Source organism: Martes martes (assembly GCF_963455335.1).
Source record: "Martes martes genome assembly, chromosome: 13".
Taxonomy (NCBI): Eukaryota; Metazoa; Chordata; class Mammalia; order Carnivora; family Mustelidae; genus Martes; species Martes martes.
Genome location: NC_137901.1, coordinates 70,801,395 through 70,824,633, shown reverse-complemented (window position 1 = coordinate 70,824,633; position 23,239 = coordinate 70,801,395). Strand labels below are relative to the sequence as shown.

At 48.1% G+C, this 23,239-nt stretch overlaps 1 protein-coding gene across 6 annotated transcripts in view; it reads left to right on the top strand.

The window, feature by feature from the left end:
* EMID1 (EMI domain containing 1) overlaps nucleotides 1–23,239 on the top strand; it is a gene marked incomplete at its 5' end in the record, with an annotated part of 43,955 nt that overhangs the window by 16,822 nt on the left and 3,894 nt on the right. For 2 of the 6 annotated variants that reach the window (XM_080820990.1, XM_080820989.1), the window contains 9 exons: nucleotides 1,483–1,603; nucleotides 1,958–2,047; nucleotides 2,752–2,898; nucleotides 3,898–3,996; nucleotides 4,132–4,184; nucleotides 4,663–4,725; nucleotides 4,821–4,865; nucleotides 17,116–17,160; nucleotides 21,997–22,081. In XM_080820990.1, coding sequence (XP_080677116.1) covers nucleotides 1,483–1,603; nucleotides 1,958–2,047; nucleotides 2,752–2,898; nucleotides 3,898–3,996; nucleotides 4,132–4,184; nucleotides 4,663–4,725; nucleotides 4,821–4,865; nucleotides 17,116–17,160; nucleotides 21,997–22,081 — 748 coding nt within the window. Of the gene's footprint in view, nucleotides 1–1,482; nucleotides 1,604–1,823; nucleotides 1,875–1,957; nucleotides 2,048–2,751; nucleotides 2,899–3,897; nucleotides 3,997–4,131; nucleotides 4,185–4,662; nucleotides 4,726–4,820; nucleotides 4,866–17,115; nucleotides 17,161–21,996; nucleotides 22,082–22,975; nucleotides 23,067–23,239 lie in introns of all 6 variants that reach the window. The other 4 variants (XM_080820992.1, XM_080820987.1, XM_080820988.1 and 1 more) reach the window with 4 other exon arrangements.

The following is a 23,239-nucleotide window of genomic DNA, read 5'->3' as shown; positions in this document are numbered from 1 at the left end:
TATAAATCTTGGGGCATCTGGGTGGCTCAGTGGGTTAAGCCTCTGCCTTCGGCTCAGGTCATGGTCTCAGGGTCCTGGGATCAAGCCCCGAATCGGGCTCTCTGCTCAGCGGGGAGTCTGCTTCCCCCCTCTGTCTCTGCTTGCCTCTGTGCCTACTTGTGATCTCTGTCAAATAAATAAATAAATAGATCTTTTAAAATAAATAAATAAATCTTTTAAAAAAGGTAAGACATTCTAAGTTCAGAAACATGAAAAACTCGGGTGAAAAACCTGCCAGAAAACCATCTGCAGCAGTCACTTGTGCCCCCAGAGAGAGCGACAGTCAACATTTAAGCATCTTCTCTTCCAGATTTTCTGAGCACACAGAGATGTACATACTTTCCTCCATCACTCTGGGAATTTATCTTAAGGAGAGTCAATGTGAAGATGTTTACCAAAACATTAATAATGGATAGGGAAATTTGAAAACCGGGTGGCCAAAGGGGTGGTTGCGGAGTTAGCATGCGTGGCTCTGCAGAAAACTAGCCAGCCATTCACAGCATCTCCATTTTGTCCCATGAAAGGATGCCCCTGATGTGTGCCAGAACCCCGGCTATGAGGACAGGGAGCTCCGGGAAGCCCACACTGCTCCCTGGACTTCCTCCTGAGAGAGGCCAGTATGAGGGGCTCAGTCTCAGATCTGGGGTGTGGTTCTCCATTCTGGGTCTGCCCAAGAGTTTCAACTTTTCTCTGGACTCCCACCCCTGGTCAATGGGCATTCTGCCCCCCTTTTTTAAGATTTTATTTATTTATTTTTGAGAGAGAGAGAGAGAGTCTGTGTGTGTGTCTGTGTCTGTGTCTGTGTGCACGTGAGCAGGAGGAGGGGCAGAGCGGAAGGAGAGAGAATCCCAAGCAGACTCTGGGCTGAGTGCAGAGCCCAACGTGGGGCTCAATCTCACAACCCTGAGATCACAACCTGCACTGAAATCAAGAATCAGACACGTAACTGACTGAACCACCCGGGTGCCCCTTCTGGCCCCTTTTTAATCCTTGGTCAGTGGCTCAGGAGGCACCCCTGACCTTTCAGAGGCTCCCCCACACTGGGTCCCAGAGTGGTTTTGTATACACCCCGCAGCCTTTAGTTCATTTCCGATGCTCCCAAACTTCCCTCCAAATTTCGTAAAAATCCTTCAAGCTTGTGGTGCTTTAAGAGACCAAGAGAAGTTTCAAATTATCGATGCAGGTCAGCGGAGGAAAAACCTCATGACCCAGCAAATGCACAGCGACCCAGAACTCCCCTTGGGTGGTGGAGACGGTGTGTAATGGCTTTCCTAAGGATGAATTGTGCAGTTTGAAAGTCACAGTCACTTCTGGGCCCTGGGTCTCCAATCCAACCTGGGTTCTGCTGGCCGTACAGGCCTCCTGTGACCAAGCCGGGGGCCCCTCAGCTAGCCTGTCCCTGTTGAGACCCTGGACCTACCCTGTCTTCCTCTTCCTCCACAGGTGGCCGTGCTCACTGTCACTGAGCGGGCAGTGCTCCCGACCCCAGTTGCCCCTGGGGACCTCGTCCCACTTTGGGGCTCCCCAGCAGCCCAGGGCAGCCCTGGGGATGGAGGCCTCCAAGGTGAGTGTGTCATGGGGGGGTGCTCCCACATGGGAATGAATCAAGGGAGTGATTCCAGTCCCCACCCCCAGCTTGTCCCCCTTCTGGGCCTCGGTCTTCTCAGTTCTCCAGTGGGCCGGAGGGGATGGGGCCTGGCCACCCCACTGTCCCTACTCCACACGGTGGAGCTGGGGGCAGGGACCCTGGATGACACTGACCCCTGCCTACCCCCTTGCCCCAGGGCTACCCGGAGCCAGAGAGAACATGAGGGCCCCACTGCTTCCTCGAGATGGTAGGTGCTGGCTGGGGTGCTGGGGCCAGGGTCAGGGCAAGAGGAAAGCCAGAGCTGCCAAGCTGATGAACTTTCTCCACCAGATCGAGTTGGTGCCCAGGGGCTTCCTGGGCCCACCGGTCCCAAGGGAGACACTGGCAGCCGAGGCCCAATGGGGATGAGAGGCCCACCAGGTGAGTGCCCACAGCACTGCCCCTCCCCTCAGCTACCCAGCTCAGCCCTGTCAGTGAACCCTTTGTTGGCCAAAGGTAGCCTGGGCCCCTTCTACCCACTCATGTCTCAGCTCACCCACCTCCACTTGTGCCCCGGCTCCCTGAAGCCCTCTTTTGCCTTCACTGGACCCAGAGCTCCCAGACCAGGTGGGAGGGGGGAACCTAGGCAGAGGAGGAACAGCAGTGCCCCCCACCATGGGACCAATGTTCTTCTGGGGGATCTTGCAGGTATCGGAAGCCCAAGGAAATAAGCATAGACCCAGCCTGGATGGGGTAGGGGGTGGGAAGGGTTCCTGGTAGGACTGACACCTTAGCTGAAGCCTAAAGGATGACTTGAAGGGGACACCAGGCAGAGCAAAGGGAGGACTGATAGAGCGAACAACTCATTCAAAAGCCTGGAAGGGAAAGGAGAGAACATCCTGGAAATCAACATTTCCTAAGAATCTACTAAGTACTAGGTGTCCATTGTCCTAAAGCCCCTGAAGAGGGCTGTCCATCCCTCTGATAGATGGCCAAGGAGGTCAGAGCCAGGACAGTCCTGGGCCTGTGGTCTCTGGAGCCCTCTTATACTCCACTCCCCCAGGCTGCCTTGTCCTGCCTCCTTGCAACCACCCTTGGGCCTCCCTGCCTCCTAGATACCCACCAACTCCCTGGTTCCATTGTAGGTCCTCAGGGCCCCCCAGGAAGCCCTGGCCAGGTCGGAGCTATGGGCACCCCTGGAGAGAGGGGACCTCCAGGCCCACCAGGGCCTCCTGGGCCCCCTGGGCCCCCAGCGCCTGTTGGACCACCCCACACCTGGAACCCCCAGTATGGTAAGTCCTCTGGGGTCACGTCAGATAATGGTGGGGGTGGGGTCAAGGCCGGCATAACCATTACCCCAATACCACTGCTATCTACCTTCTGTTTACCAGGCTTGCCTTTGGTCAGCTATGAGTCACCTAGTCTTCTGACAGATGCCATTGTTCTGCTCTGTTCTCAGATGAGGAAAACTGAGGGCAAGAGAGGGGTGATCACATAGCCAGGACATGGGGGAGGGGGGACCAGCTTCAAACCCAGGCATCCTCTAGAGCCTATACTTGGACTCATCGGCATCAGGCCCTCCTGCCAAGCCTTGGAGCTGGCCAGGGTCCAGCCCTCAGGGCACCGGAAAGCTCCAGGCCTGGCAGCAGGAAATGAGCTCTGCTCTCCCTGGTCCTGTGCTCAGAGCCCCCTCCGCCCAGGAGAGCCCTGACGTGTATCCTTCGCCTCGTCCCCAGCCTGACCTCCATGCATGCTGCCAGCGGTCAGAGCTTGGAGTGCCCCGTTCACCCCTACCTGTGCCTTTTCTTTGATGTATGGCTGGGTGCCATTTATTTATTCTCCCATCCAGCCATTCATTCCATCTCACCACTCCTCCTTCCCCAAGCCTCAGTTTCCTCATCTGTACAATGGAGAGAGCGACTGTAGAGTTCTCCCAGAGCTCCATGACTCCCCACACAGAAACCCAGTGCAAAGTAGGTTGTCAGTAAACAGTAGCTTTTACTAGTGTTCCCATCTGACATGTGGTAGTACAGGCTCAGCAAGCCAGAGTGTTGCTGGATGTCACGAGCTAGACTGTGGTAGGGTTAGTACCCAGGTCTCCCTGCCTCCTGGTCCTGTGTGACCAATACTCTCCACCCTCCCCATCCCTAGAGCAGCTGTCCAGGAGCCCCAGCCACATGGCAGGCTATCCCACAGGGCAGTCACAGTTGGCTTGGCAGAGGGGGCAGGTACAGACTGACGGTCATGCTCAAGCCCAACCCTGCTCACTCACCATCTTTCCCCCCCACCAGGGGACCCCTTACTGTCCAACACCTTCACTGAGACTAGCAGCCACTGGCCCCAGGGACCGTCTGGACTCCCAGGCCCCCCAGGGCCCATGGGTAAGTTGAGTCCAGGTCCAGGGTAAAGGGTGGGGTTGGGAAATGGCAGAGGGCCTAGGGCTGTGGCTCTCAGGAGGGAGCAAATGGTGGACTTCCTGGCATTGTACTCTGTTTCAGTCCTGAGGACATCCTGTCTTATTCCAGGTCCCCCTGGACTTCCTGGTCCCATGGGCATCCCTGGGAGTCCTGGACACATGGTGAGTAATTCTCCGGTTGCTCCCGCTAATATGTTCCATCCATTCATCCACACACCCACTTATCAGTCCACACATCTGTCCATCCATCCAGGCATCCATGCATCATTCATTCATTCAAGCATTTATGGAGCACTTAATATGCAAACTACTTTCCATAAATCTTTTCATTCAGTCCACATAAGGAGAAGCAAGCATTGTCTGCACATGGCGGCCAAGAAAGATAGAGGTTCTTGACCTAGGGCTGCTGCCAGCACATGGCAACTTCCAGGTCAGGGCACACACTCTCTGACTCCAGGGCCATAACTCTGAACCCTGAGCTGTACAAAGTCACTGCTGTGTGCCAGGCACCGGGAGCGTGGGAAAGAAAACCAGAGGCCCAGGCCAAACTGGCCCCCCTCCTCTACCTCTCTGCCCCTACAAATCCCTGCCTACCCCATCCTGCCTCAGCACAAGACTGAGGCCCTGTCTTATTGCTCAGGGACCTCCAGGCCCCATTGGACCCAAAGGAATCTCCGGCCACCCAGGAGAGAAGGGAGAGAGAGTGAGTACTGAGGCAGCCCCTGGTGGAGGATTCTGGGAAGTCCTGGGTTATACCCCCCAATAGCTGACTTCATACCTCTCCTCCCTCCCACACAGGGACTGCGTGGGGAGCCTGGCCCCCAAGGCTCCACGGGGCAGCGGGTGAGTGATGTTGCCCACCCTACAGCAACCCCTCCGGGATCCCACAGGTCCCGACCCCTGCTCTGGCTCCATGTGCCACACCAGAGCTCCCGACCCTCCCTCCTGTCCAGGACATGGTGCATCTCTCTCTTTCCTTGTCCCTTGTCTCTCTGGGTCCTCTTAGGATCAGGTCACGTCCCTCTCCCTCACTTGGGCTCTTTGTCTCTGTATCTGTTTCTCTCTCTTTCCTGCTTGTCTCTGTCTCTCTGACCCTCTATTTTTCTCTCTTTCACTATCCATCTTTCCAACTATGATTGTAGATTTGTCTATTTCTCCCTTTAGTTTGGTCAGTTTTTGCTTAATGTGTTTTGAAGCTTTGTTTTTAGGTGCATACATGTTCAGGATTCTAATGTCAGCCTTATGAAATTAATATCTTTCTCTCTAGTGATACTCCTTGCTCTGCATTCTGCTTTGATACTAAATTAAACACACCAACTTTCTTATACTCAGCATTTGCATTGGTACGTCTTTTTCAGTCCTTTTTCTTTCAACCCTGTCTTTCTATTCAAAGTCTATCTCTGGTTAACAGCATATACTCGGGGCTTATTTTTTAAACAGTCTTGACTGTTGAGTTCATTTACCTTTAATGATATGTAGAGTTATTGATATGGTTCCGTTTAAGTCAACCGTCCCACCATCTTGTGATTTGGGCTCTCTTGACCCCATCTTTTAATTTTTTTCCCTTTTTCCTGTCTTCTTTTAGACTGAGTACTATCTACAGCCCCATTTTATCTCTATCACTTTGTGTTATTTTTTCACAGTTGCTCTAAGGATAATGATAGGCATCCTTGACTTATCACAATTTGCTTGAATTAATATTATACCACTTCATGTATAAATAGGAATGTTTCAACTGTATAATTTGCCCCCTTCTCACCTTGCTCTATCACTGTAATTCATTTCACTTTTGCATTTGTTATAACCCCCACAATACATTGTTGTTATTGCTTTAAACAATTGACTTTGAAAGAAGTTAGGAAAATAGTCGTTCATATCTACTGATATAGTTATCATTTCTAACAATTTCCTGTAGCTCCAGATTCCATCTGGTATCATTTGTCTTCAGCCTAAAGAACATCCTTTAGTTCTGCCTGTATGGGTCAGCTGGCAATGAATCCTCCCCGCTTTTATCTAAAACTGTCTTCTAGGGCGCCTGGGTGGCTCAGTGGGTTAAAGCCTCTGCCTTCAGCTCAGGTCGTGATCCCAGGGTCCTGGGATCGAGCCCCAGGTCGGGCTCTCTGCTCAGCAGGGAGTCTGCTTCACTCTCTCTCTCTGCCTGCCTCTCTGCCTACTTGTGATCACTGTCTGTCAAATAAATAAATAAAATCTTAAAAAAAAAAAAGATATTTTCAGTTGAATATAAAATCAGAGTTTGGCAGTTTTCCTCCCTTTTAGCACTTTAAAGATGTTGTTCCATGGTCTTCTGGCTGATGTAGGAACTGACAACTTCTCATGAGAAATTGGCTGTGGTTCTTGTTCTCCTGTATGCACTACATCTTTTTTCCTTTGGCTTTTAAGATTTTCTCTTTACTCTTGGTTTTCAACAGGTTGATCATGATGTAGTTGGGTATGATTTTGTGTTTACTCTTCTTTGGGTTTGCTAGGATTCCTAGATTAGTAAGGTTGCTGAGATTTTTGTTTTGGTTGGCTGTTTTTTTTATCTAATTGATAAAATTCTCTGTACAGCGTTTTGGGGGGTTCACAGAAAAATCGAGCAGAAAGTACAGAGGATTCGCATATCCTCCCTGTCCTCACATACGCACAGCCTCTCCTGCTATCAACATCTCACGTACAATGGCACATTTGGTACAATTGAATCCACAATGACACATTGTCACCCAAAGTCCATAGTTTACACCAGAGTTCCCTCTTGGTGTTGCACATTCTATGGTATTGGTAGATGAATGCTGTTATGTATCCACCATTGTCATGTCGTACAGAGTGGTTCCACAGACCTAAAAATCCTTGGTGCTCTGCCCATTCATCCCTCTCCCCTCACTAATATGCATTTAAGTTTCCTCCGTGTCTTTTCATGGTTTGATAACTCATTTCTTTTTAGCTGTAAATAATATTCCATCATATGTCCCACAATTTATCCATTTGCCTACTCAAAGACATCTTGGTTGCTTCCAAGTTTGGGCAGTTCTGAAGAAACATCCACGTGCAGATTTTTGTGTGGACATGTTTTCAGTTCATTTGGGTAAATGCCAGTGAGTGCAATTGCTGGACCTGATAGTATATTTAGTTTCATAAGAATCTTTTCTGTAAGAAACACACTGTGTGTGTGTGTGTGTGTGTTCATATGTGGTGAGAACACTTAAGATTTACCCTCTTAGCAAATTTCATTTACACAATACACTATCATCAACTACAGTCACCATACTCTATGTTAAATCTTCAGAACTTCGTCATGTTATAACTGAAAGTTGGTATTCCTTTATCAACCTTTCCCCATTCCTCATCCCCTGCCCCAGGCCCCTTTTTACTTTCTTTCTTTCTTTCTTTTTTTTAAAGATTCCACATAGAAGTAATACCATGCAGTATTTGTCTTTCTATGTTTCGTTTATTTCACTTAGAATAATGCCCTCCAGGGTCATCCATGTTGTTGCAAATGGGAAAATTTCCTTCTTTTTTAAAGGATAAATAATGTTCCATTATATATACACACATACACGGGGTGCCTGGGTGGCTCAGTGGGTTAAAGCTTCTGCCTTCAACTCAGGTCATGATCCCAGGGTCCTGGGATTGAGCCCCACATTGGGCTCTCTGCTCAGCAAGGAGCCTGCCTCCCCCTCTCTCTCTGACTGCCTCTCTGCCTACTTGTGATCTCTGTCTGTCAAATAAATAAATAAAATCTTAAAATATATACACACACACACACACACGCATACACGCATATATACATACATACATACTGCAATAAATCCCTCTTCGTCATGGCATATAATTCTTCTTATACATCTTAGATTCCATTTGCTAAATTTTGTTGAAGAATTTTGCATCTATGAGATGATATTGATCTTTCATGAGAGATATTGATCTTTCAATATCTCTTTTCCTTTCTTTTACTTTTGTCTAGTCTTGGTATGAGGGTAACACTAGCCTCATAGAATGAGTTAGGGCATGTTCTCCTGCTTCTATCCTCTGAAAGAAATTGTAAAGAATTGGTATGATTTCTTCATTTCTTTGTTTTACATGTGAGTGTCCAGTTGTTCCAACATTATTTATGAAAAAGATTATCTTTGCTCTATTGCATTGTCTTGCTTCTTTATCAAAGACCAGTTTAATTTGATTTATATTTCTGGGCTCTCTGTTCTGTTCTGTTGATCTATTTTTCTCTTTTTTCTCTTTTAATTATCCTGACTAGGAGATTGTCAGTTTTATTGATTTTTTTTTCAAAGAACTAGCTTTTGGTTTTGTTGGTTTTCCCTATTGATTTCCTGTTTTCAATTTCATTGATTTCTGCTCTAATTTCTATTATTTCTTTTATTTTACTTACTTTGGATTTAATTTACTCTCCTTTTTTCTACTTTTCTAAGGTCAAAGCTTAGATTATTGATTTTAGATCTTTCTTCTTTCCTAACATATGCATTCAGTGCAATAAATTTCTATCTATGTGTTGCTTTTGATACTTTCCACAAATTTTGATAAGTTGCCATTTTATTTTTATGTCATTCAAAATACTTTAAAATGTCTCCTGAGACTTCTTATTTGACCCATGTGTTACTTAGAAGTCTATTGTTTAATTTCCAAGTATTTGGGGAGTTTCCAGTTATCTTTCTGTTATTAATTTCTAGTTTAATTCTGTTATGGTCTAAGAACACACATGGTGTGATTTCTAGTTCTTTGAAATTCATTGAGATATATTTTATGGCCCAGAATGTTCCATGTAAGCTTGAGGAGAATGTGTAATCTGTTGTTGGATGAAGTGGTCTATAGACATCAATTGTATCCAGTTGATTGATGGTGTTGTTGATTTCAATTATGTTCTTTCTGATTTTCTGCCTTAACTGTATGTGTCCATTTCTGGCAGAGGATGTCAGAATTTCCAACCGTAACAGCGGATTCATATATTTCTCCTTGCAGTTCTATCAGTTTTGGGCTCATATATTTCGAGGCCCTGTTGTTAGGCATATACACGTTAAGGATTGTTGTGCCTTCATGGACTACCGATCCTTTCATCATTTTGTATCGCCCCCCCTTTATCCATGATAACTTTACTTTCTCCAAAATCTGCTCTGTCTGCTCTGGTTAGTGCTAACATGGTATATCTTTTTCCATCCCTTGGCTTTATATGTATCTTTTTTTTTTTAAGATTTTATTTATTTGACAGAGAGAGAGAGAGATCATAAGCAGGCAGAGAGGCAGGCAGAGAGAGAGAGGGAAGCAGGCTCCCCGCCGAACAGAGAGCCCGATGCGGGGCTTGATTCCAGGACCCTGAGACCATGACCTGAGCCAAAGGCAGAGGCTTGACCCACTGAGCCACCCAGGTGCCCTGTGTCTTTATATTTAAAGTGGGCTTCTTCTAGACAACATACAGTTGGGTCTTGGCTTTAACCCACTCTGACAATCCTTGACTTTTAATTGGTGTATTTAAATCATTGACATTTAGGCGCATCTGGCTGGCTCATTCGGTGGAGCGTGCAACTCTTGATCTCAGGGTTGTAAGTTTGAGCCCCATGTTGGCTGTAGAGACTACTGAAAAATAAATTTTAAAAAAAATAAAGAAATTATTGAAATTTAAAGGGATTATTAAATTAATATTTACCCTATTTTTTACTGTCTTCTATTTGTTGCTCTTATTCTTTGTTCCTATTTTTCTTCTACAGTTTTTCAGCCTTTTGCAGTTTTAATTCATCATTTCATATAATCCCACTTTCTCTCCTTTCTTAGCATATCAGTTGTACTTCCTTTTTCACTGGTTTGGTTTTTTTTTTAGATTTTATTTATTTATTAGAAAGAGAGAATGAGAGCATGAGCGGGTAGAATGTCAGAGGAAGAAGCAGACTCCCCATGGAGCTGGGGGGTCCAATGCAGGACTTGATCCCCGGACTCTGGGATCATGACCTGAGCCAAAGGCAGTGGCTTAACCAACTAAGCCGCCCTGGTGCCCTCACTTTTTTTTTTTAAGATTTTTTTTATTTGAGAGAGAGAGAGCATGAGCAGAGGAAGGGGCAGAGGGAGAAGCAGACTCCTGGCTGAGCAAGGAGCCCGACATGGGACTTGATCCCAGGACCCTGGGATCATGACCTGACCCAAGGGCAGACGCTTGACCGACTGACCCACCCAGGCATCTCCCTTTTTCAGTTTTTGTAGTGGTTTCCCCAAAGTCTGCAATATACATTTACAACTAACCCACCTCTACTTGCAAATACCTTATGGTGCAAATACCTTATGATAAAATATTCTCCATTTTTCTCTCCTTTTCCTTATATCATTGCTGTCATTCATTTCACTCATATATAGTTACATGTAAGTATATCTATATATACACATACACATGCGTAAGCATACATAATTAAATACATAGTTGGTATTATCATTTTGAACAAAGTATTTTCTATCAGATCAGTTAAGAATACGAGAAACAAATGTTGCATTTTGCCTTCATTTATTACTTCTCTGATGCTCTTCCTTTCATTATGTAGATACCAAGTTCTGACTTATGGCTTCCTTGTCTTTGAAGAATTCCTTTTAACATCTCTTGCAAGGCAGATCTACTGGCAACAAATTCTGTCAGTTTTTGTTTTTCTGAGCAAGTCTTTCTTTCTCTTTCACTTTTGAAGGATGATTTTACAGGGTACACAATTCTAGGTCAATGGTTTTAGTCTCTCAACACTTTAAATATTTCCCTCTGCTCTCTTCTTGCTGGAATGGTTTCCGAGGAGAAGTTGGATGGAAGTCTTATCTTTGCTCTTCTAAAGAAGTTGACTTTTCATCTGGCTTCTTTCAAGACACTTGTTTTTTTTTTTAAGTAATCTCTACATCCAACATGGGCTCAAACTCATGACCCTGAGATCAAGAGTCATATGCTCTACCAACCGAGCCAACCAGGCGCCCCTTTCAAGATCCTTTTTTATCTTTGATTTTCTGAAGTTTATTTTTTTTTAAAGATTTTATTTATTTATTTGACAGACAGAGATCACAAGTAGGCAGAGAGGCAGGCAGAGAGAGAGAAAGGGAAGCAGGCTCCCTGCTGAGCAGAGAGCCCGATGCGGGGCTCGATCCCAGGACCCTGAGATCATGACCTGAGCCGAAGGCAGAGGCTTTAACCCACTGAGCCACCCAGGCACCCCTGATTTTCTGAAGTTTAAATATGATCTGCCCAGGGTGTAGTATTTTGGGGGGCATTTATCCTGCTTGGTGTTCTCTGAACTTCCTGGATCTGTGGCTTGGTGTCTGACAATTTGGGAAAATCCTGTCATTATTGCTTCGAATATTGCTTCTGGTCCTTTCTTTTTCTTCTCCTTCTGGTCTTCCCATTACATGCGTTGTACTTTTTGTACTTGTCCCATCATTATTGGATATTCTGTTCTGCTTTTTTCAGTCTTTTTTTCTCATTGCTTTCCAGTTTTGAAAGTTTCTAATTGTCATATTCTCAAGTTCACAGATTCCTTCCTCTGCCACGCCCAGTCAAATGAGCCCTTCAAAGGCATTCTTCATTTCTGTTTCAAGTATTTGATCTCCAGCATTTTTTTCAAATGTACACGCAAAGAATTTTTAACCTGAAAAATCTAAATGATATCAAATCATATATTCATGTGCCCAACACCAAGCTTAAGAAATACTTTATCAGTGCCTTTGAAGTCCCCCATGTACCCCTCCTGTCTCACTTTCTCCTTGAAAGGTATCTCTAACAGAATATGAAATCTTGGCAGAAAACTGAAGGACTTGTGACTGCAGGTAACATTTTCAGTATTTTTTTCCTGCTCTAGGTAGAACGTCAGGAAGGGGACAGTCTGGGAGATAAATGGCTGATATTCTGTTGAATTTGTATTTCTGGACCGTGGCTCACGATAGTAGAAATCAGGGCCTCTGCTAGAATTGAAGTGTTTCTTAAGAGGCCTGGGAAGAATGGGATGACCCTTAGCTAACAGACTCTATGAAGAGCACCTCCAACCAAAATCTAGCAGTTTCTTTTTGATTCTTAGAATTTCCATCTCTCTGCTCAGATTATCCATTTGTCCTTGCATGTTATCAATTTTTTCCATGAAAGCCTTTGGCATATTAATCATAGTTGTATTTTTAAAAAGATTATTTATTTATTTAGTTGAGAGAGAGAGAGCGCATGAGCAGTGGGGAGGAGCAGAGGGAGAGGAAGAAACAGACTCCCCACTGAGCCAGGACCCTGATGTGGGGCTCCATTGTGGGACTGTATCCCAGGACCCCAAGATCATGACCTGAGCCGAAGGCAGACACTTAACTAACTGAGCCATCCAGGTGCCCCATAGAGTTGTTTTTTTTAAATTCCTGGTCTGATCATTCCAACATCTCTGCTATGTCTGACTCTGGTCCTATTATTTGCTCAGTCTCTAAAACTGAGCAAAACTCTAAAACTTTTTTACCTGCTAGTAAAATTTTTTATTTACTTTCAATTTAATTAACATATAAAGGATTAGTTTCAGAGGTAGAAAACAGTGATTCATCAGTTGCTTATAACACCCCGTGCTCATTCTGTCACATGCCCTCCTTAATGCCCATCCCCCAGTTATCCCATTCCCCCCCAACCATCTCCCCTCCAGCAACCCTCACTTGGTTTCCTATAGTTAAGAGTCTCTTATGGTTTGGCCTCCTTCTCTGTTTATATTTTCTTTTTCCCTCCCTTCCCCTACGTTCATCTGTTTTGTTTCTTAAATTCCACATACGAGTTCAAAATGGGTGGAAGACCTAACTGTGAGACAGGAATCCATCAAAATCTTAGAGGGGAACACAGGCAGCAACCTCTGTGACCTCGGCTGCAGCAACTTCTTGTCAGACACGTCTTCAAAGGCAAAGAAAACAAAAACAAAAATAAACTATTGAGACTTCATCAAGATAAAAAGGTTTTGCACAGGGACACCTGGGTGGCTCAGTCAGTTAAGCCTCTGCCTTTCGCTCAGGTCATGATCTTAGGGTCCTGGGATCGAGCCCTGAGTCAGGCTCCCTGCTCAGTGGAAAGCCTGCTTTTCCCTTTGCCCCTCCCTCCTCTCACCCCCGCACCTCCCACCACTGCCCGCTTGAGCTCACCTGTGCTCCCTCGCTCTCTCCCCCAAATAAATAAACAAAAAATCTTGAAATGCCATTTTCAAAAAAAAAAGGAGTGTTAAAAAAAAAATAAAGCTTTTGCACAGCAAAGGAAACTATCAACAAAACCCAAAGGCAGCCTACAGAATACCTTGTTATTTTTTGTCGAAAAGTAAACATGATGTACTTGGTGAAAGGAACTGGCAGTGGAGAGACTTTAGTGATGTAGTGGTTAGGTGTGCAGGGAGAGGAAGCATCCTGGAGTCCTGTTGTTAGGTCTCAGTCTTTCCCTAAGCCTATGCCCCTGGACTGTGAACTTCAGCAGCACTGCTTAGTTTTGTTTTTGGGTATTTTGTTTTGTTTTGTTTTTTAGTGTTTTTGTTTTGTTCCCACCCCCCACCCCCTCACACCCCCGTTAGGTAGGACAAGATGGTTAAGTGGGAGCTGAGCTGGGCTATTTCTGTTCCCACACATGGAAGGCTAAGGCCAGCTATAGTTGGGTACTTCCCTCTCCCGGGTCAATGAGGCTCTGATAAGACCCCAGCAGGTTAGGCTCCCGTAAGAAAAAGTTTCTCCTGAGAGCAGGCCCTGCTGAGAACAATAGAATGCTCTGGAGTGTTTCAAAATGGTTCCTTTCCCCCTCCTCCTGCTGAAAGCACCAGGAGATTTTTTTTTACAACATTCACCGTGAGGACCCGACAGGGCTCCTGTGTAAAACTCACACAGATGTGGGGATTCCCCCCAAAACCGGGTCCCCCTGGAATGTTGAACTCTCAGAGTTGGCCACACTGAGAGTTGGCCTCCAGCAGCTTGTCGGTTGTGTTTACGTTTTTCTACCTGGCACTGGTTCCCAGGGAGGTTTTTGCTCAGTAAATCACAATCCGCCCCTCTTTCTGCAGGTTGGGGGGGCAGTGGTTTGTCCTGGGACCTCACTGCTTTGATGGCTCTAAGAAGAGTTGTTGATTTTCCATTTGTTCAGCATGTTCCTTGTTATTAGGACAGAATGGCAAATTCTGAGCCCCTCATGTGCCATGTCAGAAACAAAAAGTCTGGTTTGTTTCGTTTTTACAACAGATTTAGAGACGAAATTGGTTAATATTTCCTCAAGTTATTTTTTCTGTTCCTACGCTACCTTCTCTCCTTCCCAGACTTCAGTTCTACCTAACACCCTCTCTTGAGTTACCGAGGCTCTTAATTTTTTTTAAGTATTTTTTATTCAAATAATCACTCATGACCCCCAAAATCCAGAGTCCTGTGCTCCTCCACCTGAGCCAGCCAGATGCCCCAGGCTCCCATAATGTTTTCTTTTTTTTTTTCTTTTTTTAAAAAAGATTTTATTTATTTATTTGGCAGGGAGAGAGAAAGAGAGATCACAAGTGGGCGGGGCGGGGGGGGGAAGCAGGCTCCCCACTGAGCAGAGAGCCCGACACGAGACTCAATCCCAGGACCCTGAGATCATGACCTGAGCCGAAGGCAGAGGCTTAACCCGCTGAGCCACCCAGGCACCCCCCGTAATTTTTTCTTAAAATCTTTTTCCTCTTCTTGCTTCAGTTCAAGTTGTTGCATTGACCTGTCTTCAAGTTAACTGCTTCTTTATTCTGTCCTGGCCAATCTTCTGCTAATCTCCGCTAACGAAGTTTTTATTTCAAGTATGATCCTTTTCATTTCCAGGATTTCCATCTGACGCTCTTCTAAAATTTCTGCAGATCTCCTGAAAAGCCCCGTCTCATCACCCATTATGTCAATTCCACTACATTTGCTAACATATTTATCACAGATATTTTATTTTTTTTAAGTTTTTTTTTTTTAAATTCCAGTTCATTAGCTTACAGCATCATATTAGTTTCAGGCATGTACAAATAACGATTCAGCACTTCCACACATCCCCTGGTGCCAGCATGACAAGTGCCCTCCTTAATCCCCATTGCCAATTCCACCCATCCCCCCCATCTATCTCCCCTCTGGTAACCATCAGTTTGTTCTCTATGGTTAAGAGTCTGTTTCTTGGGGCACCTGGGTGGCTCAGTCGGTTAAGCCACTGCCTTCGGCTCAGGTCATGATCCTGGAGCCCCAGGATCGAGTCCTGCGTCGGGCTCCCAGCTCCATGGGGAGTCTGCTTCTCCCTCTGACCTTCTCCCCTCTCACATGCTCTCTCACTCCCTCTCTCACTCTCAAATAAATAAATAAAATCTTTATAAAAAAAAAAAGTCTGTTTCTTAGTTTGCTTCCCTCTCTCTCTTTTCCTTTTGCTCCTTTCTTTCTTTTTTTTTTTTTAAGATTTTATTTATTTATTTGACAGACAGTGATCACAAGTAGGCAGAGAACCAAGCAGAGAGAGAGGAAGGGAAGCAGGCTCCCTGCTGAGCAGAGAGCCCGATGCAGGACTCGATCCCAGGACCCCGAGATCATGATCCGAGCCGAAGGCAGAGGCTTTAACCCACTGAGCCACCCAGGCGCCCCTGCTCCTTTATTTAAGTTCCATGTATGAGTGAAATCACATGGTGTTTTTCTTTCTCTGACTTACTTCACTTAACATAATACTCTCTAGCTCCATCCGTGTCATGGCAAATGGCAAGATTTCATTCCTTTTTTTGGCTGGGTAATATTTCATTTTATATATATATACATACATACATACCTACATACATACTCTATCTTCTTTTTTTTCAACTTTTTTTCTTTTTAGATATTTTATTTATTCATTTGAGAGAGAGAGAGAAAGAGAGCGCGCACAAGCAAGGGGAGAGGCAGCGGGAGAGGGAGAAGCAGAATCTCCGCCAAGCAGGGAGCCCGATGCGGGACTCGATCCCAGGACCCTGGGACCATGACATGAGCCGAAGGCAGACGCTTAGCCATCTGAGCCACCCAGATGTCCCAATACTCTATCTTCTTTATCCATTCATCAGTCGAAAGACATTTGGGCTGTTTCCATAATGTGGCTAGTTTGATGGTGCTGCTATAAACATTGGGGTGCATGTATCCCTTTGAATTAGAATTTTGTATCCTTTAGGTAAATACTCAGTCCAATTGCTGGGTCATAGGGTAGCTCTATTTTTAATTTTTTGAGGAGCCTCCGTACTGTTTTCCGAGTGGCTGTACCAGTTTGCATTCCTAACAACAGTGCACTGAGGGTTCCCATTTCTCTGCATCCTCGCCAACACCTGTTGTTTCTTGTGTTGTTGATTTTAGCCATTCTGACAGGTGTGAGGTGATATCTCATTGTGATTTTGATTTGGGGCATTTCCTTGATGACAAACATGACAGATATTTTCAACGTTGAGCCTACTAATTTCAACAACTGGGTTGGCTATGGATCTGCTTCTACGGACTTATTTTTCTCTTCATTGTGGGTCACGTTTTCCTATTTCTTTACATACCTAGTAACTGTCCATACTGGAAAATATAGATAATAAAGAGAATCTGGATTTTATTATCTTCCTCTGAAGAATGTTGATTTTTGGCCTAGAGCAAGGGTTGGACTCAGCTTTGTGACTTTAGAATGGGTAATTCATGGACTGTCCAAGAATTGGCTCGGGGGGGGGGGGTATTTATGTAGATTTCACTCCCCTAAGTGGCTCCCCGCTTTCTCGGATTTCCTTTCAATTTCCTCCTCCTTTGGCAGTCTCTACTCCAACCTGTGACTCTTCAGCCCTATAAGACTAAAGCTTCCTGTTTGAGCTATTTGCCAGGCTGAGGGGCTGGGGTGTGCCCTCAGGAGAAAAGCCACAAGTATGAAGTGTGTGTGTGTGTGTGTGTGTGTATGTGTGTGTTTACCAAGGGCAGTTCAATTCTTTCAAAGGTCAAAGAGCCTCCAGTTTCTGGCTGTTTATTATGTTTCATTGCCTTCAAATCATTATGTTAGTCCAATACAAACCACAGTCTCTCCCAGTCTTTAGTGTCTCCTTCCCTCTTTCTCCCTCTCCTCCCCTCCCCAGCCTCCCTTCCTCCTTCCCACTCTCATTACCTCTACCTCGGTCTCTCCTTGCAGGGAGAACCTGGCCCCAAAGGAGACCCTGGGGAGAAGAGCCATTGGGTAAGCTCCAGCCGAGCCCAGACCTCCTACTGCCCCTCCCTGCCCTGGGCACTCAGGAGATCACTGGGGATAGGGGCACCTCCTCTAAATCCCCACTGCCACCCGGGCTCCCAAGAGGGAGCCTTGACAGATCTCTACTCTGGCCCCATCCCCATCGTGTCCCTCCCAGCCAGGCAGGGCCAGCCTTATCAGCAGGCCCCACGCTCTCTGTCTCTGTCTTCGTCCCTGTCTCCGCCTTCTCTCTGTGGCCTTGCCAAGCCAGGATGACCCTGCCCATTCCTCCTGGGTGGTTTGGGCTGACCCAGTCCAGACTGCACCCTCTGCCTCCATGGCTCCTTCCCAGCAGGGGCTTTGACTTCTGCTCTGCCTGCAGAAGAAAGGGAAGCATGAATACCATGTCCACATGTAACAATGGGACAGGGGGCCTTGAGAAAGCTGTGAAGCGTCGGGAGGGAGGAGTTGACACAGTGAGGTACACTGGGACCCTGTGGGAAAAGGGATAAGGGACCTAGATACCACCGTACACCTAGGAAATCCATGGATCACGGGAAGGGAGGCCCACAAACCATTATGATTACATTGTACATGGTAAATGAGGTCAGGAGACCTAGACTCCACTATTCTCAAAAGAGCTATAATTAATACAACGTCCCAGACACCATCATATACATAGGAGAGCCATGGGGAGAGGGAGGAGAGGCCTAGAAACTATCATATGCATAGAAGAACCACTGAAAATGAGATGAGGAGATCTAGAAACCACAATACACAATAGGAAACCCATGAAGATTGAGAAGAAAGGCCTAGAAACTCACAAACACAGGAGACATAGCGTATATGAGAAAGGGGACAGAGAAACCACATGTGAGGTCCTAGAAACCTTTACAATCATTGGAGATAGTTGCAGAGGATGAGTTCCCAGGCCTAGAAATCTGCCCACCCAAGAGATGCATGGGGGGAGGTCCAAAAGTCCCACAGTGCAGGACTTGGAAACCATTGTGACCTAGACATTTGGAAAATGGGTGGGGTAGGGCAGCCCCCCTACAGGAGGGAAAGCTGGGAAGCTATGCAGAAGGCTGGTATCAGGCCTCCCTTTCCCCTGTCCCCTCCCTGGTGCAGTCTGGCTGGGGTGCCCTACTTCCCAGCAAGCACTCGTAACTGAGGACATGGGTTGCACCCAGAGCCTGCCTTGCACTCTCTGCTCCTGATTGTGGGGTCAGTGATGGATACAGCCGTGGGAGCCCCTCACCCTGCATGAGCCCTTCCCCGTGTCTTCCCATGACTTCGGGGGCCCTGCTACCTCTCTGGCAAGCCTCTCCCAGCCCCCCACACTCACTCTACTCCCCACACCCCCCTTCAGCCCCTCATGGTTCCAGAACCTCTTAAGCACACTGCCAGTATGGGCACAAGCTGGGCTGAGGTCAGGCAGACCCATGTGAGCCCAGCCCTGTCCCTCCCCTAGGTCCCTTCACTGGCCATTCCCACCCTGGGAACTTGTTTTCCTACTCAGCCCAGGAGACGTAGGAAGGGTGACATGAGGCTGAGTTAGACTATGCAGCTCCATCCCTGCATGGGATTCCAAGAGGAGAACAGCTGCCTGAACTGTCCCAACCCAGGCCTTGAACTCAGGACCACCTTGTGGGACAGGCTGCCCAAGAGGTAGCAGGGCCCTTGCCCATCCTCCTGCCTCCCTGTCACCCACCTGTACTTCTGCCCCTGCTTGCCACATGCCTGAGGGGGGCCTGCTGGGCTGGGGTCAGCATGAGGCTTTGGGGACTGGAGGATCAGCTCTGTTGGGGGTAGGTGGGCATGAGGTCCAGTGTGGGGAAGGGCCCTGAGGGGGCTTCTCTCCACCTACCAACCCCCAGGAAGACCTGAACCACTGGCCCGACTGTGGCTCAGCAGTGACACCCAGTGGTCATGAGCATGAACTGCAGGTACTGCCCCCAGAGTGACTGAGCTGAACCAGCCCATCTAGACCAAAGTTCGTACCCCTCATTCAGACAGGAAAAACTGAGGCCCAACTCCGCAGAGCAAATTGTTGGCAGAGCTGGAACTGAAGCCCAGGATGTTCAGATCCCAGGACCAGGGAAACCCGCCCCTCCTCGGTGGGTGCCAGTCATATAGACATGATTTGGACGTAGTCCCCACTCTCAAGGTGGTCACAGTGGGAGGGGAGAACAGACCAGTAACGAGCGGCAACAGGACTGAGGGAGCTCAGATGGGGAAGGATCTGGCATCCTCTTGGAGGAGGAGATGGGGGCTAAGGCCTGAAGGGTGTGTCAACCAAATAAAGGTATTCAGGCTGAGGAGAGAGAACATCATGTTCAAAGGCCTTAGGGCTGGCGTGATCCCGGGGTATTCAAGGAGCTGCTGATACTTGGCATGGTACAGTGTGACAGTCAAGGGGTGAGACAGAAGTCAAACAGGCTTTCAGGACTTAGGCGGCCATATTGAGGAATTTGAACTTGGTTCTGTGGACAGTGGGGAGTCATTGAAGTATTTAACAGCAGGGAAGGGACACAGTCAGATTTTCATTTGCCAACAGTTCATCTGACTGCCTTGTGAAGGATGGATGGGAGAAGGGGGGCAACACGGGAGAAGCAGAAAGAGAGATGCCAGAAGGGAGTCTGTTGTGGTCATTCTGGCAAGTGACTGTGGGGGCTGGAACCGGCAAGGGGGACGGTGAGGACGGATGGCTGTCCATGGACTAAGCAATCCATGGTGCTGGTTTGACTGAGGGGGAGCAAGCAGTTCAGGCAACCTTTACAGTAGAGAGCCCAGAGAAGCAGCCCCAGTGGGTTCTGTCCAGGGAAAATGGGAGCTGTATTAAAGCTGAGTGGAGGTGCCGGGGGGAGGTGTCCAGCAGTCCCTGGACTCTCAGTCCAGGCCGGGAGGGGACTGCGACATTATCAGTGCAAACAACAGGCCACCCATCTTGGAAGGGATCCAAATAACAGAACTTTGACATTTTCCTTTAATTTTCTTTTTTTTTTTTTTTTTTAAGATTTTATTTATTTGAGAGAGGAGGAGAGAGTACTAGCAGCGGGGAGGGGTAGGAGCAGAAGCAGGCTCCCCACTGAGCAGAGAGCCCAACACAGGGCTCAATCCCAGAACCCTGGGATCATGACCTGAGCCAAAGGCAGACGCTTAACCGACTGAGCCACCCAGTCACCCTTTAGCTGTTTGTTTGTTTTTAATTTAATCTAAGATTTAATCAACACTCACGCATTGCACTTGGTTGTTACATCTCTAGTGCCTTGTAATCTAGAATAGTCCCTGTCCTTTCCTTCTTCCTCTTGACTGTCTTTTTGTGAGTATCCCACCATCTAGATTTGCCTGGTTGTTTCCGGGTGATGAGAGGCAGTTAAATGCTCTTGGCAGGAGCTCTAGCGGACGCCCTCTTATTATACTTACCTGGATGTTCATGGTATCAGCTTGTCCCCACCGTCCACGTCTGGAGTGGCTTAGTGTAATTTTTGAAGGTCATCCATTTTTAGATCCTGCTCCTGTAATACTTGAAGAGGGATTACTTTGGTGTGGCCCATGTGACCCTGTGACCCTTAGGCTACAGTGGCCAGTTAGTGGCCTGAGGGCGGCCCTAAACTGGTGATGTGGACAGGACAGCTGTGTTGTAATGGACAGTCCCAGCAACGCCACAGCAGGCTCATAGACATGTTGGGCGGACTCTCGGTTGTTAGATGTTTTGGTGAACCCTAAAGGGTGGGTTTCTGTTGTAGCAATAGGCATAGTCTGCCCCAACCCCTTCAATTAGTCTGTACTAAGTAAAGGATGCTGAGAGAGACTCCCAGATATGTCAGGGCTGGAATAGTTCTATTTGCTGTCCTGGTGCTCTGTTGGAATTCAGATATCGACATTCCAGAAATAGCTTTAGTCTGGACTAGGAAAGAGGAAGAGGTGAGGGAGTGTGGAGGTTCAACCACACCGTGGACCCCGTGCTGGGGAAGGAAAGGACTGACAGACAAATTGGAAGTCAAGGTGAAGGCTGGCCAGAGTGCCAGCTGACACTGTTGTGGGGGGGGGATGCTGGAGGGGGCTTTGGGGGCCCACTGCCACATCCCTGGGCCTGGGGACTGCAGACCCCGAGACACTGCATAGAAGGGAGGGTGGGGCTGGGGGCCTGATCCCAAGACATGCTGAATACAGACTTGAAATAGGCAGAGCCCAGGTAGGGAGGAGCCCAAAGTGAGAAGGGCTGAGGAGTGGACACCTGGGCCTGAGCCTCAGCTTTTCCATCATTTTGAGCCCAACTTCCCAAAAGTGATGCCACTCAAACGTTTTCTCATTTTACTTGTACGTATTCATTTTGATGTGAATGGAAAGGACATCCATGCGTAGCCTGTTCGCAGTGATGGAATTCATTAGAGTGAGATTAATGTAGTATTAAGGCAAAAAGGGACTCCTTTGAAAGATGTAAATAAGAATGCAGGTGGCCCAGGGATGGGGCAGGAACCACGCGGGTGTCAGGCAACAGAGATTCAGGAGTACCCAGTGACAGCCCCCAGGGCAGGCTCTGGGACAGCAGCGCGGCCCCTGCGGATCTGCAACCCCCTGCTGCCAGTGCAGGGGTGTGGGCAGAGAGCAGCCAGCTGGAACCCATCAGGACTTACTGAGGGGGCTGCTTCCACCTATCTTGCCCCACCCCCATGCCCCCGTTCCCTCCTGGTCTTGTCCTGGCTGTCTGCGGGCCCTGGGCTGTGGCCGGTGGTGTGGGCTGCAGGTGCATGTCCAGGGTGGGGCATGGGCCACCAACAAGCTTTGCAGGGCCCCCTCCCTTGCCCCCTTCACGGCTGCATCTGTCTCTTTCCTCCGCAGGGGGAGGGGTTGCACCAACTACGCGAGGCTTTGAAGATTTTAGCTGAGAGGGTTTTAATCTTGGAAACAATGATTGGGCTCTATGGTGAGTAGAGACAGACAGACGGACAGACAGCCCAGCCCTCACCCACTAGCCTTCCCCAGGCCCTCTGGAGGTGGAGCTGCCTGGACCCAGCCGTGAGGCTGGAGAAGGTGCCTGCCCCAGGCTGGGAAGGACCTGAGAGAGCGAGGCCACCCATCCCTTGATGGCTGGTCCCTCTTCCACAGGTGAAAAGGGGGTCCCAGAGACCTGGGCCCCCCACCTCTGTGACCAGACCTGGGCCTCTGAGCATTGTGGGTAATGCGGTTTCCAGGCCTACAGGGAAAGCAGAGGTGATAGATTTTGAATTTGGAAGAAATTAGAGGCAATGGAGCCAAACTCCAGACCAGCAGGAGATTGTGGGTAACTGGGTCAGACTGCAGCAGAGCAGGGGTCATGGGTCCCAAAGTAAGGCTTCATTCAGCTCTCCATAAATCGTGGGTAACAGAGGGAGCCAGTCTCCAAGTCCACAGAACAAGAGGTCACGGAGCTAGGCTCCAGCAGCACAGGGGACTGTGGGTGATGAAGCCAGGCTTCCCCACTAGTTCCGACCTCCCCTCCCTCAGAAGCCCCCAGAGGCTCTCACAGGGCAGGTCTTCCTGGCCCCAAGTATCTCCCTTATAGCTGCAGGTCTCCTTCTGCTCCTCCTAACCCACTCTGCAGGTCCCTTTAGGGGTCAGAAAGAGCCAGACCCCCACCCCGGGCCCTGACCCACCAATGTCACCACTCAACTGCTCACTTGAGGAGCCAGTTAGAGGAGGAGCCCCATCCCCACTCACAAGGGGAGACTGAGGTCTCAATAGCCGGCTGATGCCTGTCCCCAACACCCCCCCCCTCGGCTCCCCGGCCCAGCCCTCAGAGGCCGGACTCGTACCGTCGCTCTTCTTGATCTCCCATCAGGCTCCTAGCTTACAGAGCTTCCTGCAGCAGCAGGCTCAGCTGGAGCTCCTGGCCAGACGAGTCACCCTGCTGGAAGCCATCATCTGGCCAGGTAACGGCAGGGCGGGCAGGTAGGGGTGGCCCCTTCCAGGAAGGGCCCAGGGACACAGAAGGCACCTCCTACTGGTGGCCCCAGGCCAGCAGACACTCCTTCTCTAGTCCTTCCAGCCAGCCAGCAGACAGACAGACGGTGCCTGACACCTTGCTGGCACAGGCTCCCAGATC